This window comes from Ceratotherium simum, chromosome 3 (genome assembly GCF_057802395.1).
Source record: "Ceratotherium simum simum isolate JZ-2026a chromosome 3, ASM5780239v1, whole genome shotgun sequence".
In the NCBI taxonomy this organism is placed as follows: domain Eukaryota; kingdom Metazoa; phylum Chordata; class Mammalia; order Perissodactyla; family Rhinocerotidae; genus Ceratotherium; species Ceratotherium simum.
In genome coordinates, this window is record NC_141902.1 from 1,440,685 (window position 1) to 1,457,303 (window position 16,619).

At 45.9% G+C, this 16,619-nt stretch overlaps 1 protein-coding gene across 10 annotated transcripts in view; it reads left to right on the plus strand.

The window, feature by feature from the left end:
* Positions 1 to 16,619, plus strand: part of NIN (ninein) — a 94,738-nt gene that overhangs the window by 32,475 nt on the left and 45,644 nt on the right. For all 10 annotated transcript variants that reach the window (XM_087421749.1, XM_087421741.1, XM_087421768.1 and 7 more), the window contains 3 exons: positions 10,767 to 10,806; positions 12,109 to 12,299; positions 16,131 to 16,277. In XM_087421749.1, the coding sequence (XP_087277875.1) occupies positions 10,767 to 10,806; positions 12,109 to 12,299; positions 16,131 to 16,277 (378 nt within the window). The remainder of the gene's footprint in view (positions 1 to 10,766; positions 10,807 to 12,108; positions 12,300 to 16,130; positions 16,278 to 16,619) is intronic.

Here is a 16,619-nt window from a genome sequence, read left to right on the forward strand (position 1 = left end):
AGAGGAGAGAGAGAAACCACACAAATGGTGTGAGAGCCGTGTGGGCGAGGTGACAGCTGGGGACAGGAAAGGCCATGAGAACAAGGAGGAGGACGCTGCCTAGAATCATGGCACCGGGGCAGCCAGTCTGGGGCAGAGGCTGCTTCCCATCTTGGTTCAGCCAGCTTCAGACCCTTTCCTGGGCCCTTTGAGAATGCAGACAGGGCCCTTTTCCCCGTGAAACACATATACTCACATGCACGAAAATGTCACATACACAATTGCAGGGAGGCAAGCACTTTGCAGACTTCAGTTATTGGAGCGTTCGCAGTATTTGTCCTGCTGTCAGGAAGGCATCGTTTTATGACAGAGTCTGTTTCCTAACCCTGAGCAGTGTGGAGTGTACGGGAGACACTTCTCCATGCGAGAATGGTGAAGTATGTCTCAGCGCTCTGGGGGTGGGCTTCTATTATTGGGAAAATGCGTTCATGTCTAGTGTCTCCTTTCTCCAGCTCTTTTCAGTACCTGAGGCAGTATTATTTGGTGCTAAGAAATTCAGTGATTACTTATTTTTCGGTAAGACAGTTTCTCCTTACCACCTGGGGACCCAGAAAGCTCATAGGCAGCGCTGGCTCTGTGCTGGCAGCATGTTTCTTGTATTCCTGTTTTATCATATACCAACTTCCAGAGAGATTTACTGTTCAAAAAGTGAGACCCTGGTTTCATGTATAAAGATAAGAGTCGAGGCCTGAATCTGGGCGAAACCTTGCTGCCTACATCTTAGTAAAGGGCTGTGTTGGGGGAACCATCTCACCCCGATGGACTCCGGCTTCCCTGACTCCTCCAGAACCTCTTAGCCGAGACCTTTGACCTCTAGGTAGAAGCTTCTAGTGTCCAGCTATCCACCGCCAATAGAACAGCAAACAGAGGCGGAGAGGGTCGTTTCTCTCGATGTCTGTCTCCCTGAGGACTCCTCCTAACTCGACTGCAAGAGTCTACACACGCCCCAGAAAGCTCACAGGAGGACCAGATTGTTGTCTTGTTATCTCTTGTTTTACCCTGTCTTTCTTAGATTGCTGAATGTGGACTCAAACCAAAGCTCATCCAGCTGCTTTCTTGCCTAAAAATGAAGTGTTTTGTGAGCAGAATTGAGCCTGTCAGTTTTCAGATCGATTCATCACTTTAAAAAATTAATAGCTTCCCATGTGACGTGTTTGATGTTCCTGTGTGCAGTAAGAAGGGCCAGACCCAGCTTTGTGCCGGAACGTGGTCGTAGGTCACCCGCGCTGCCCCCACGGATACAGTCTGCCGGCCTGGTTTCGTCGGTGTGTCCGTCTTACTGTGCACTGTCGTGTCAGGAAAGCGTTCTTGTTTCCTGGCCGGTTTCCATAGCAGCCTCAGCAATTTAGGGCCACTTGGTTGGCCAACAGAAGTTCGTACTCTGGGCAGCGTGGGCTTGTGCTGGAAATACCTCCACCCCTTTCTCAGAGCTGTCCAGGTCTCCTCGGAGTGCCAGGCAATCTTCCCTGTTCTAGAGTGGCCCCCAAATGGGCGATATGGGGAGGTCTCGATGACCTGTGGGGTTTATTTCCTCTTTACTTCTAAGGAGCTCAGGCTCTGTCAGGAGTCGTTTCTTGTGCTCTTGGCTTCTTTCTGCTCCCTTCTGGTTGCCTGAGGCCCTTGGTGTGAAGAATTTACTCCTTGAGCATGTGTGTCATCAGTAGCTCAGACTTCATCTCAGTGCTGCTGGGCATTACTGAAGGAGGGAGTGGGGCCGGGTCCCCCCCTCACCCCCCCCCCCCGCCCCTTGAGGAGCCGTCCTGGGGGTCTGGCGACAGGCCCTCTGGGTTTCCTTCTACTCCGGGGTCCAGGCTCAGGGCAGGCGGGACTCCTAGCCTCCTTTGACTGCAGTTTCTCCTGCTCTCAGACATGCCTGACTTTTCCTCAAGTGACCTCAGAGGTTTTCGATGAAGACCAAGGGCCTGAACCTGTTGTGGGAAGTTAAATGGAGGGAAGTCTGGCTGTGGCCACCCAAAAGGAGGCTAAGTTGAGCTCTAGGATGAGTCACCTTATTATTTTACTCACCTGAGGACTCCGGGAGCCGTGGGCAGTGGAGTGGACTGGTGTCACCGCCCTTGGAAAAGCTGTCCATGGGGTGGCTCACTTCCCTGGAGGGGCTCGTCCTGTAGGGACACGAGAGCCATCTGTTGTCTGAAGGGTAACCAGTCGTCCGCCTCCCTCTGGGGTTGTTCCATGGCAGGGGACTTGGTACGAATTGACAGTTCCTTCCTCGGCTCCTGGGGGACGAGTCACAGCATGTTTCCTGCATCCCTCCTCAGGAGGCCTTCTCTCATGCATATAACCAAAATCATAGGTAATTCTCAGGGGTCCTGCTTCTCTGCAGCCCACCCGTGACCCCACCCTCTCCCACCCACCCAAGAAAACAGAAATGCAGGCCACTGAGAGCGATGCTGTTACAGAGGTTGCTTTCAAGTAACCAAATGTATTTTTAGTGTACGTCCCACGTGAAGCTTCAGGCTGCATTGGTTACAGTGACCCGGAAATCCTCTCTCTACCAGTCTTGGTGCCTCGTCGTGATGTGGTGCCTTGTGGGGTGATGAGTGCTCTACCACCTGAATAGAATACATGAGAATAAACCTTGTTCTGAGGTGTTTCTGGTTGTGTTTGACTTTTGTTTCATTTCACATGTTAAAGCCCTAACATATAAATTGTAAAGATTTTAATCGTCTCCATCCTACCCCCCCCCCCAGCTTTATTCAGGCAATTCGATTCTTCCCTGCTGAAACAGAAAATATGTAACCCAGCTGTGAAGCATGCCTCCCTCCCAGGTTCAGTTACAAGGCCAGAAAGCCATTCCACAGGGAAAGACCACTGTGATCTTGCTAAATTTTCAGCACTGAAATGGGTGTTTCAGAATTTAATTTGGAAACTCGGAAGCAGAATGTGTTAATTCACAGTGACAGGTAGGTGCCAGTTCAGCAGAATTGAGCCTCCACCTTCCAGTTCAGTGTGTTTATCTGGCAAACGGACCCCTGGGGAGTCCGACCTCTCATCTCGGGTGGTATTGCAAGGAAAGGGGTGATTTTTCTTTTCTCGAGGGATCGTTTTCACTCGAGGCAATCCAGTTGGATGTTCTATTCTGAATTAATCCAGACTAACAAAGGACACATTCTCAACTCCAACCTGAGGTGTGATTGTGAGAGGGTTTTGGTTGTCATTGTTTTTGCTTCATTTTGTTAAGAAACAGAAGAGTTCTGAGGTTTGGAAGAGTAGTTGTATATGCGTCACACAATGACTACTGACCTTGAATTTTATACTCTCGTCTCTTCTAAGGGGAGGTGGACGAGGTAAAAACAAAACGAATCTCAGTTTTCCTCAGACCTGGTGGGAAAGGGTGGGCAGTCACCACAATGGGCCGGGCCACTCCACTTTCTGCCCTGGTTGAAAATAGGGGGCACTTTGTTAACTGTTTCCCTCCACAGGGAGTAAACCGGGTCTAGTAAGATTCTTATCAAGAGCAGGAGGCTTTAAACAATGGTTTCTTCAACTGTGGACAATAGCAGTGTAAGCCGAAACCGTGTGTTCGTGAGAACCTGAGAGAACAGTCAGAGCCGATCCTTGCATTCGCCCGAGAATGGACCAGCAAGTCAGGTCTGAGCTGGGGCTGTGGGGGCCGGAAGGTGGCTGGTGAGGGTTGTTGAAAAACTGAAATAAAACACCCACAACTGATTTACTACCCTCCATAAAATCAAACTTCTTCAAGAAGTGTTAAACTGACTTACATTCTCCTTATGTTCATTTTCATGTATGGGTAACTTTGCCGTTAAACATCATGAATTATTCATTTACATTGTGTAGAGGAAATATTTATTTCTGGAGCAAACTTCTTAATAACTGAGAGGTGGTCTGCTGAAAGCTTTCGTCGTTGAAATGTATCTGTTTCCCCGTGATTCCCTGTTAACGTTTTTTGTTCTACCCTTTGACGAGGTAGACAGTTTCATTACTGATACCGTTTATTTCCATCAAGTGATAGGACATCATGAGGATAGGTTTTTTATTAATGGAATTCCAGTGTTTCCCTTTCTATTTCTTAAGTCTTAGATCATCTGGCTATTCCCAGAGATGAAACACACATTCAAGATGCAAGTGCAGATCACTTGGAAGTCATGTAAAGAAGGCTCTTCAGAGATCCTAAGACGGCTCTCGTCTCTCCTGACAGACGCAGCTTTCAGGCTCTGGGCTTTGTTGTTCTGCTGAGGCTTCCTGACCTGATCCGGGAGGGAATTCCCCCGGATCTGCCCCACCCCCACCTCCTTCCAGATCAACAATTTCTAACATTTATTTCCTGACTAGAAATAAACCAGACAACACATCAGAAATTAACGACTTAATTTTAATGATAATAGCAACATTTTCCAACTATACCATTAAGTATTTTTCAAATAGAGAAGCAATATTCACTGTCTGTCGAGCAACTCTGAACAGGATACCGTGAGCAGATGTATTAAAAAATCCCTCTCCTTTAAGGACTTTAAAATCCAGTGAACCAAAAGGAGTCCCCAACCTTGGTAGGAGGAGAGGCTTAAGGCTCAAACTCTTTTAATTCAGCATTTCTTTCCCCTGGCAGTACTGACACTTTTTGGCAATCTAGCAGGACCCATCTAAATGTGTGTGCCTTTAAAAATCATATGTTCCCATTATCCTCAGCACTTACTGGTAGCTTTTAGTTGCTTTTAAAGAGAAAGGACCTGATTTGCATGCTAGTCATGACAGCCCTGCCACTGAGCAGCTCGTCCTGGGTTCAGAACAGAGGGATGGGCCGGCACTTTGCTGTCAGAGGCGGGAGAGCAGGAAGTGAGCGAAGTCCCTGGAAGCGTGTTCCTGCAGAAACAGCCAGGGCCCTTAGCTTCCAGCACCCGGCTCAGAGTGCAGCTGCATAAATATGTAGGACTGTTAGTTAAATACGCCGCAGATGCTGTGTGTTGAAAAGTCCTCGAGTTTCCATCATACGCCTTCTCTGAAACTGATTTCTGTTTTTCTTCCGAGACTGCCTGTGCTCAGCTCAGTGTGCCGCTCTTGTAAAATGGAGACGACAACTCGGTTGTTTGGGGAGCTTGGTTATTCTAGTAAATTTCCTTCCTCCTCTCTCTGGGCTGGCAAGGCCTTTTCCTTTCAATAAAAACAAAATCTGCTTAAGGCTGCTGATCAGCTCAGCACCCTCTGCTGGGAGAGAATAGCCCACGAGTGCCCCCATAATCGTTTTAATTAGCCGTTCGCTCTCAGGGGCACAGAGGTCTGAGCTGGAGCAGATGGCCGGTGGGGGCTGCGGCTGGGCTATTGTGGGCAGGGGCCCGCCAGGCCCGCAGGCTGCAGATGCTGGCCCGGCCTCGGGGCTGGATGCCCGGGATCCGAGAGGCTCGGGCCATCTGCTCCACCGTCCAGCCAGCAGGTGTCCCTCCAAAGAAAGCATTCCTGAAAACCATGCCCCCACGTGGACAGGGCATCCCCGTCCAGCTGTAGGACACCCGAGAGCTGACTGCAATGGCCAGCCTGACAGACACAGAGCCCACAGGACGGAAGCGGGGCTCCCTTTGTCTGCCTGAGGGGGTGGGGGCTCCTTCTGTAGCAGCCATTCTGGGGCCAGACAACCTCTGACCCTCTCCCCTCAGTGCGCTCTCAAGGGGCTGTTGGCCAGCGTGCCTGGCATGTGGTGTGGAAGGGCAGGCAGCCCCTGCCAGCTGTGTCCACCCGGGGACACTGTCCACAGTGGGGAGGCCCTGCCCCTAAGTTGAGTCAAAAGTTGATTCTTCATCACAACCACGTGCTCGAAGCTGTAGTTTCTACAGTCTCTTCTGGGTTTGTTCGTAAAGCTGTTTCTTTCCTCTGCCCTCCTCCTGGTTTTGAACAGCCAGGTAGTAGAAACAATAATAATTGTAGTATTTATTTACTTAGACACTTAGCGCTTGATTTATAGCAGACACTGCTTTACGTGCTTTCCAGAGATGAGCACCCCTCGGAGGATGCCGAGGCACGCTGGGCGTTAAGTGACTTGCCCGAGGTTGCACAGCCAGGAAGTGGTGGAGCTGAGATGGAGCCCAGGGGGTCAGCCTCTGGCTTCCAAACCCTTCACCTCATCGTCGTTCCGGCTGAAATAATAGCAATAGCTAACATTTCCTAAATGCCAGGCAGGTGCCACCACATCCCCATCAGTGGGTCGTCCCCATGGTGCAGATGAAGGCACTGAGGCTCTCTCAAAGCGGCAGAGCCAGGCCCAATCCAGTGTCGCTGCCAAACCCTGTGACGCGCACTACCATTTGGCCTCCAGAGTTGGGAGCAGCTGAAGTCCCGCAGAATGATTTTTTAAAATTTGTGAATATTTATTTTTTATCCAGTGCGAGGCTACATGTGATTTCAAGGGAAGAAATTAAAAATCCTTTTTCATGATTTAGTATTGAGAACACACTCCAGCAATCGTCCCTCCCTCCTCCCCCGATTTTCCAGAGATTCTTGTGATTATCTGCTTTCTAGAGCGCAGGCTGGTCTGTGCCTGGAGGCCATCGGCCAGGCTTTCGCTGCACTGGGGAAACGTCAGCTATTAAACCACCGATCGCTTTCCAGAACGATGCCTCCTGTCACTGGTGGTATTCCAGGAGCCAATGATCTAATCCCCCCAACCTTCTAACCTGCCTTCCCTCCCTCTCCCTCTCTGCTTTTCATTGCAACTGCTGGCTCCAGGCAGTGAGAATGAAAATAAATGAGCTGTGAATGAATTGAATTTCCCTCTCTCTCCCCGTCCCCTGAAATTGCAGTTTAATAACAACCATTTAGCCACCATGTGCTTACCTCCCTCTTATTAAAGCAACAGACCCTTGATGGAGACAGGGAAGCATTGCGCATACATCTGGGCAGTCAACCCCATCTTCAGTTGAGCAGTCTTGGAATGAAAATGTGGCTATTAGCGGAAGTTTGCTTCTCCTTCTAGCAAGGCTGGTCCTGCTTACACAGGGCCGTGGGAGAGATGCTTGGGAAATTGTTACCCCTAGAGATTTTAAAGCAGTTAGCCCTGACCCCATCACCACTTGCCCTAAGAGTTTGTGTGAAATCATTTAAGCTGCCACTGCTGCCTGGGGTTTAGAAGGCTGTCCCGTCCCGGATGCTATTGGGTTGGGCTGTCCTAAGAAGGCCTCTTTTGGATGCTCATGGTCATAGTCCCCAAGGCAGGTCTCAGACGAGCGTCCCTGATCTTTCCACACTCTGCTCAGCTTCGGAGGCACCCTCCTGAACAGCACCTGGGCCCCACCAAGCCTTCTCCACCCTCACGGGTCGCAGGGAGGGAGGACTTGCAGGGTTGCAGTGTCCACACCAAAGGGAGGGGGCTTTTTGTTTCTCCCCACTCCCTACCCGCAGGAAACTCCTTCAGTGAGAATTGAGGGCAGGTGGGCAAAAGAAACAGTGAAGTTGTACCTATTTATATTACATAAGCAACATTTATAACAGGAAAGAAAATAAAATTGTCTCCCATAACGCCCTCAGCCAAATGTATCTATTTTTATTATCTGTTTCCTTCCAGTCTTTGTCTAACTGTAGAAACATTTTGCCAGCAGTAGTCATAGTGTGGATAACATTGTTGTTATGGTTTTTCACTTAACATTTCAGAAGATGTTTTTCCGTTTTCTTATATGATTTTATAATCATACTTTTAATGACTACATTATGATGTATCATTATACTTTATGCCCGTTTGTTGAATATTTAGATTGTTTTCAATACTTTACTCTTACAAAAAGTGCCATAATGTACATATTTATGCACACCTTTTTTCTTTCGTTTTATTGCCATCGGAAACCATGTGAGGTTATTGAGTCAAAGAATATGAACGTTTTTGTGGCTTTTGATACATAAAGCCATTTTCTTTACTAAAAGGATCATATACGTTTACATTATCACCAGTACCATATAAAGAGGCTTATGTTAAATCATAACCTTGAGGTAATAAAAGTCATATTTTAAGTGCTTTGCTAATTTAATGGGAACAAAATGATTGCTTGGTTTTAATGTATATTTCTCCTTTGATTGCTGTTAACATGAAACTTTCCCCATATTTGTTTAATTGTGTTGCCTCTTAGGTGAATTGTCTTTTTGTGTTCTTTGAATATCTGCTAGAGACTTGGCATTTTTCTTACAAGTTTATAGGAATAACTGATACCTCCCAAGACTCACCCACATTAATTCTTTAAACTTAAACATGGTAATGAAAAATAATCTGTAAATATAAATTTAATATGTGTTACATAAACACATGTCCAATAAAAATAATAATAAATTTTTATAGTGCTTATTATGTACCAGGCACAATTCTAAGCGTTTTACCCAGCTCAGTGATCTATGTACTGTTTTACTCTCATTTTATAGATGGGGAAACTGAGGCAAAAGAGGTTATTAAGAAACTTGTCCAAGCCCAACCTGGTAGGTAAGCTGGCTGCAGAGACAGGCCGTTGGGTTCCCAGGTCTGCGCTGTGAGCCCCACACTCGATCCTCGTATTAGTTAGGGGTGACAGTCGGGAAAGAGGGCAGCAGGGAAGTCCTGTCCTGGGCAGCAAATCAGATATGTGCACTCAGTCCCATGGACGAGGTCATGAGTCACTGGAAACAGGATATTGGAGCCTCTTGCTCCTCTGAACTAATTGCTCACTATTTTAAATGAATTGAGAAGTAAGCAAATGTAAGAAATAAACTTTTATGTAGCAAGATACACACCTGTTGCTTTAGGAATTGTTACCAAGAGTTTTTGAAGGTGTGTGTGTGTGCATTTTTCCTACTGTAGATCCCAGTGGGGGCCTTCTTCCCTGCTCGGGTCCAGTGGCACAGCATATGCCCCTGCCATCTCTCCCACCAGTTTGTGCTGTTAAAAATCATCCCCTACTTGTTACCTGGTAGGTTTTATTGTGACCAGTGGTTCTTAGATCATAGGAACCTATTTTATTTGTTTTAGGTGGATTTAATAGATTTAATTTCAGGGTATTTCCAACATATATGCTGAATAATGAATTTTCAGAACGTTGGATGCCACGGTAATCTGAGCATTTAAATCATTGCTCTGTTGGATGAGGAAACAAATGTGCAGAGACAGGATCCTTTTATTAGTGGGGCTTTATTGATTTAAAATTTTTTATATAAAAATAGTTGAATTCTGCCCAGAAACAGTAATGTAAGAAAATCCGTGGAGGACTGTTTCTTCTACTGCTTCCTCCCCACCCCCACCACGCCTCCTACATCCACCAGGTTTGAAATGTGTCTTTATTTAGAAATGCGGGCTGGTAAAGTTGTAATCACAAACAGACAAGCAGGAATCACACGGTGCCCCGATTCCGTTTCCACAGGCTCCATGTGACTTAGTGACTTTCAGTTGTAATCTGAATGAGTTGTAGGGAACCTGTATATTTTGAGTTATGGCCTTTTGGTGTCTTCTGTGTGGCAAGAATAATCCATCTCAGCATCGTCAGTTTGGGGTTTCAGTTTAGTGTCACAAAATGCGGTGAGCTCTCTGAACTGGTGCTCTCTTCAGTATCTTTCTAAGTAACGCTGGAACTGTGAATCCTACTAGACGGTGTCCTTCAGTTACGAGGAGAGGACTAGCATGAGCAGCGTGGAGAGGGACCAAGTAGATGGGCTTAGGGCTTGAAAGGACTTCAGCTCACATCACTGAACAAGCGACTGAAATGCAACGTTTAATCTGAGAATTTCAGGCGGCACACCATCTGCCACGAGGAAGCCAAGCTCTGAAGACAGGAGTTAACTGGGCTTGTTTTCCTGATGTCGGGATTCTAAGTCAGGTCGTCTTGTACCATCAGCCCTCGCAGAGAATGGGCTGGTTATGTGTTATCAAAGGCAGCCTTCTTCGTGAAGTTGGGTCTTTGCTGAGACAGCAGCCGGGTTTTGAAACGGGACTCGCCTTTTCTCAGCAGGGTTTCCTGCGATGGCTGTAGAACCTCCCGACAGGGGTGATTAGGCAGCTCTCTAACTGCGGACCCACTTGTTGCTGCTGGCCTGAAGCTGCCCTGTGCCCTGCCAGCTAGTGGAACAGCCGCGGGGTTTTGGTTCTGACTGGTGCCCTTGGAGGGTGTGTGTGCACACAAACCACAGCTGTGTGCTGTGACCTGGGAGACCCAGGGGTAACATAGCCCGATAAGGGGGCAGAATGGTCCAGCTCAGATAAATGTCACTGCTGTCAGTGTAATTTACCGGTGATGTGTGTTTTATTTCACTTGAGCTTTCTAGCCTGCCTGTTGGGGTTGTGTCTCTGTCTCCTCACGGTGCCACAGACACGCTGGGCTCCTTCCTGCCTCCGTGCTTCCACAGACAGTAACTGCTCCCTTCTCCTCACTTGGCTGTCTCCAGCTGCTGGCAGCCAGTAAACATTTATTGAAGAACAAATTCATGAATGCATGCGTACAAGTGCTTGTTGGTTGACAGATTCTGAATATTGGCTTTGGCTTAGTTTTACTGGTTGTGATAGGTTTTGCTGGTGAATAAGTGACCTCCCAAATGTGAAAGGCAAATCCGTGGTGAAATACTGCAGAAGGCGGGTGGTGTTTCTTAGGGGTCTCCTCATGATTGGCTGGTTGACTGAGGAGAGCCCACCTGGGTGGAAGCTCTGGCGGGTCATGCGACTCACTCAGATGACGATTTCAGAGCCAGAGAGATCTGGTCTTGGAGAAACTGAATAGGTTCTAAAGTACACTAACGTCCTCTCTTGCCTTCCCCAGCACTGGAAGACGCAGCACAGCGAGGAGTACGAAGCCGAAGGTAGGAGCTGAGTGTGTGCCGGCCTGCCTGGGAAGGAAGGCTGCCAGTCCCAGAGCACTCTCCACCCGCTTCCTGCATCTCCTACCCTGCTTCCTGACAGCCTTGCATGCTGGCGGCCAGCTAAGAAGTGACCATAACAACCGCAGCAACAAAAAATTCATTCCCAATTGATAGCTCATAATTTGAAAATCCTAGCCTTTAACATCATGCAAGATATGGCAACTAAGATGTAGAATTTCATGTATGGGATAATTACTCTTATATGGACTTTGAAATTAATCTGCCAGCGGTTCTAAACTAGTGACCTATTAAAAAATGCCTTCCTTGACAAGTTTCAGATGTATTTAAGAAGCATCAAAACGCATTGATCTTCTGGCCAGTAGGTGGCACTGTGGTTCAGCTGACAGAACCCAGCCCGCCCACAGCCTCTCCCGGTTACCTGTTCTGAAGTGTAATTACAGTGTCTTCTCTGGGTCTCCAACCCGCAAAGACACTGCCGTAGTGGGCTAATTTCTTCCAGAAATAGTAGAGTAGCACTAAATGCTCTTCTCAACCCTCCAAGGTTCTTCCAGGCACACAAAATTGTACCAATAATTATCTCATGTTTAAGTAATGGCTTTACAGAATCTCCAGTATATAAGTGGAAAATTTAGCTACAAGTGAGAACTTAATGAAGGATAAATAGCTTTTGATTTTTAAGTAAGTAGTTTGATCCTTAAGTCTTCAAATAGAACTTATCCTTAATATATAGATAATTAGTAACTTGCGGCTTGCAATCATTTATTCTTTGAAGTGGGATTGTAGGTCAGAATGCTCATATGTGTAAAGATTTGGGGACAGGCTGATGTTGAGATTTTTATGATTATTTTATGATATTTATCATGAAATTATTTCCTTCTCAGTAAAGGCAGTTCTGGTGCCTAGACTGGAAAGAAAGTAGAGACAAAGTCCGGTAGCTAGTTGAGGCAGGGCATGTGAGGCTCTGTGGAATGGCTCTCAGCCACCCTTCTCTTACCATCACACCAAAGCCTGCGCCCGTCTTCAGTTGTAGACCCTCAACGTAACGCGCAGGATGTGATATTTCTTACGTGGGTGTGACTGCCAGTCAGCAAAGGTGCCTGGTGGCTCTAGTTGCAACCTGAGTACCAGTGGTTCCGTTTCATTTGAACTTCAGGATCAAATCAGAATGGAATCAACATTATAGTCTTTTTCTTATATTACTCTCAAAAAGCACATTTTTCGTTGAGAATAGGCTCTCTTTGTAATTCCTTTGGGGACGACACAATGTATGCTCTATTTCAGGCCAGTTGAGATTTTGGAACCCAGATGATTTGAATGCCTCACCAAGTGGGTCTTCCCCTCCCCAAAACTGGATAGAAGAGAAACTGCAGGAGGTTTGTGAAGATTTGGGGATCACCCGTGATGGTCACCTGAACCGAAAGAAGTTGGTCTCCATCTGTGAGCAGTATGGTTTGCAGAGTGTCGATGGAGAGGTAAGCCTCACATCATATTTTTATTCAGGAATAATAATCATGATGAAAGCTACACTGGCCGCAGGCTAGGAACAGCTGTATTTGGGCTTCCTGCAGCATGTTCCAGAGACTCCATTCTTTTTTTTTCCTAGGAAATAGCCACGAAGAGTCTGTCTTTGAGGAGCTCACATTGTGTTGTAGAAAAGAAAACTTGACAGTAGCTGACACTGACTGAGCCCATACTGTGTGCCCTCGCTGTGTTAAGCACGTTACCCCACATTGTCATCAGACACCGGCTCAGCGTGGCCGTGACGTCAGATATGTCTGTAGACGTGGCTGCCACAGAGCCACGTGTGGGAGAGGTGTGGAGGGAGGAGTAAGCAGGGAGTTCAGTAGATCTGAGTTGGGGAATATTTTAAAAGCTAGGCTGATGAGTTTAGGTTTTTGGAGAGAAGGCTCTCAATATCATCCCTGGGTTCTTCAGCAGATTGAGTAATATCTGGGAAAAACTTACTTTTACAGGGCACATTGGTGTAAAGAGAGCCTTTGGTTAGGAGACTGGCCAGGAGCCGTATGGTATTCTGGTCAGGAGGAAATGTAAAAGGGTAGATTGGTGGTTTTGAAGTTACAAAGAAGAATGTTGAAGGCGCCCCCAAAAGACTCTTGCTTGTTAAAACTCTGAGCTTTATATTCTCTGAAACATTGAGAGGAGAACTAGCAGGACTGGGTGCATGAAGAGCCATGAAACACAAGAATATAAATAATTCCAAGATATGCCTTTCAAAGAGCTGAAAATAGGATCAGAGGGACTTAGAGGTTAGGGCACCAGTCATAGCCTTATGAATCTTTGATTATAATGATATTTGAAACCATGCTGTCTGCTCACTCAGGGGATACGTGAGATTGTCTTCCTAAACCAGAAAGACATTTATCATCAAAAACTTCCAAGTAGCCTGGCCTGCAGGAAAGCCTTTTTTCCCTTCTCCCTTGTGTACGTGGCTGTCACATACCCAGTGACTACCCTTGTAATGGCTCAGTAGTCATTGATTTTTCCATGGTGGCTGTTGAGTCATAAAATTAAATTCATCCTCCTAAATTATGAACCAGTGCAATGTGCAGAACCTTGGGTTGTTTTTGCCAAGAAATATTGCACAAACTTGGATTATTTATCCAAGAACAGTTCTTGGAATAAACTGTAGCCATGTGCGAGGAGTTGCATTTTCTTCTGTATGGAGTTTCCAAAACCTGGGAGAGGAAGTAGCACATTAGTTATTGTCCTCTGATCTGAGGGTGAATAAGGGATTGCTTATTGAATATAGCTTTTACTTAGTGTTTTTCCTCCAAAAAAACCCATGAAACACTATCGTACTTTGTATTACTGGCTCTGACCACAGAGGAGCTAAAAGTCCAAGATGATCTCATCAACATGCAACTTGGACCCTAGAATTTTATGACTGGAAGCCATTGTGGGTTTAGTCCCCCTCATTTTATAGATAAAGGAAGTGAGATCATCGCTGCTTGTTGCTGTTTTCACTGTCGTGTGGCTGTAACTAGTCCTCTGCTTCCCAGAAGCAAGGACGACTATGGGTCAGGGATGGCAAAGCGTCACCCTAGATGCCAAATGTGGCCTAAGGCTATTCTATTTGGTCTGCCCAATACTTTTAAAAATTGAACTTTGTTAGCCTCTTGAAAATCAGGACATTTTTCTGAAAATCAGAAGATTGGTTCCATTCTGCTGGCAGGGAGAAGCAGCTGGCTCCTTTGGACAGGGCCTGCCCTCCCAGGTGTTCTGTTTGCTGCTTTACGTGGCACTACTTTCTGATGTCTCAACCCCGTCCCGCCTCCCTCGTTGACATCACCCTCCTGGCCGCTCTGGGTATTTAGGTTTGTGATTCCGATTCTACTGCATTATTTCCCAACTTCCTCATTGGGAAACTGGCCATCCAGAGAGCTGGTCGGTGTATGGTGGGGAGTGAGAGTGTCCTCAGGGTTCTGGACGCAGCTCCTGCACAGGCTGCAGAGGGCGCTCCACTTGTCCGTTCACTTCCATTATTTCCAGCCCAGCCCTGCCCGCCCACCCGCTTCTGAATCCACATCCTCTCATGTACCACGTCCCCTCCCTCATGTACAGGAACAGTGGGACTGACCTGCTCCACCACTCTGAATGGCTCAGGTGATGGGTGTTTAGGCAGTCTGGAAGCTGTGCATTGATTTGGCCAAGGTCACAAGGCCAAGCAGTGTGGAGCTAAGGTTAGAGCCAAAATGTGCTTGTTAACTTCAGTCAGTGCACCTGGATTTTACTGTGACTTCAGCTTTGATGGCCCTGAAAGCCTTGTGCTCTAAGAAAGCGTTCTCTTGTTTGATAACAACAAGACAGAGAAGCTAAAGGGTTGTGGCAACCTCAGAATTGTGCCCAAAATACCTTTCTGTTGGTTTCATCATAATTTTCTGTTACGAACTGTTGCTTATTCCAAAGATTTCCTCTCTTTAGAATGGTTTTCTTGTTTCAGAGTCCTCTCCAGAGGAAGTGTATAAAAACAAGAATAGAAACAGATATTTCCTATTGGATGTGAATTGGAAAAAAGCATTTGAGATAAAAGAAATGCCTCAAGCACTTACATGAAGAATAAGATCAACAATTAAAGGATGACGCGAATCCTAGCAATAGTCCAGATTTATGAAACAAATGTTGAAAGTTTGAGAATGCATTACAGAGAATTTAGGCCTTTATTACAATGGACCCGATTGTAGGTTCTAATAGAACAAGAGTAAATTTGTTGCTTATTCTGTCTCCTTGCTACTCAGCAACAAGGGCATCCCCTGAGAGCTTGTTAGAAGTACAGAATCTCTGGCCTGACCCCTAGACTTACTATCAGGGTCTGCATTTTAACAGGATCTCCAGGTGATTTCTGTTTTGTGCGTTGGAGGCATGTTCCTGTAGAAAAATCTTAGCCCCCAAAATAGAGAGGAATCTGACTGCCAGTAGGAAGGAGGTCTTTGCCTTCCCTCCCTGATTTGTGGCATCAGTGACTCACGCTGTCTCAGTCCACTTTCCGTTCCTCTGTTGAGCGAGGGAGCAAGCCGTCTCCTGGGCAAGCCTGGAGAAGAGGCTGTAGTTCAGCCTCCGCTTCCCTGGTGTATGAGGAGCACTACTTGATTACTGTCAGAGGGGGCAAAAGAGCCAGGCAGAATTCCCTTCCTTTGTGTCTCTTGGAACCCTCCTATGGTACACACAAATCCTTCTTATCCAATCTTAGTTTCTCCTGTGCTAAAGCACTAAAACAAATAAAAACCACCAAATACAGTGTTGTTCCAAGTAATGTTCTAAATCCCAAGTCGTGGGTTTCAGAACCAAACTCTTAGATCATTGCAATCTGCCCCAGAACAAATTCTGCTGTGCTAACAGAGCAATTTCAAAAATTCAACATAAGCAAAATATGTGGAGTCACCATAGTGTAATGGCTTAATGAATGTCCAACTAATTGCTTTTGTTACAGCACTGGGAGGCTACATCTTTATATTTTTTAAGTAATTTTTTAATTTGTAAGGATAACATTTAGCAACATTAAAGATTACCTGTTCTAAGAGTGTGAGTAAAAGAGAAAACAGTTAATTGCTAAGTTGCATAAGATTATGAAGATGTTGAAAATTGACTTTTATTTAGTTTGTATGAGGGAGAAGGACATATTACCGGAAAGGAAAATAAATTCAATGAAATGAGAATATAGATGCATATTATATTTCTGGAGTCCTGGGATCAACAGTGGTGCCAATTTCTATTGGCCAGAAAGGTATTTTGGGCCTTGGGTTATTTTGAGTGAAATATTTAAACATGTGGTTACCCTTTTCTAGATGCTTGAGGAAGTCTTCCATAATCTTGATCCTGATGGCACAATGAGTGTAGAAGATTTTTTCTATGGCTTGTTCAAAAATGGAAAATCCCTTCCACCATCAGCATCTACTCCATATAGACAATTGAAAAGACACCTCTCCATGCAGGTAAGAAATAAAGAAGAAGTGGTTTCTTTGTGAGTAGAAGTTAAAACCCATTTGAATAATTTCTAATGAATTAATCTGTTGTCTGAAGAAAAATACTGATGAGAAAGAGGGAAGCAAAGGAAGAGTCAGAAAGAAAGACTAAATTATTGGGAAGGAAAAGTTGGGTTTGAGAAATGACCATAAATTACAGAGTGGGAAGACCACTAATTATGCCCCTTAATGTCAGCTTCGGGTTGGAAGAAACCTGGTGTTAAGTAGAGACACATCTCATCTATGTCAAGGAACTCTCTACCAGATCAATTGTTTTTGATAAGCTTTGCTTTCTTGCCTCACTTGGGAAAG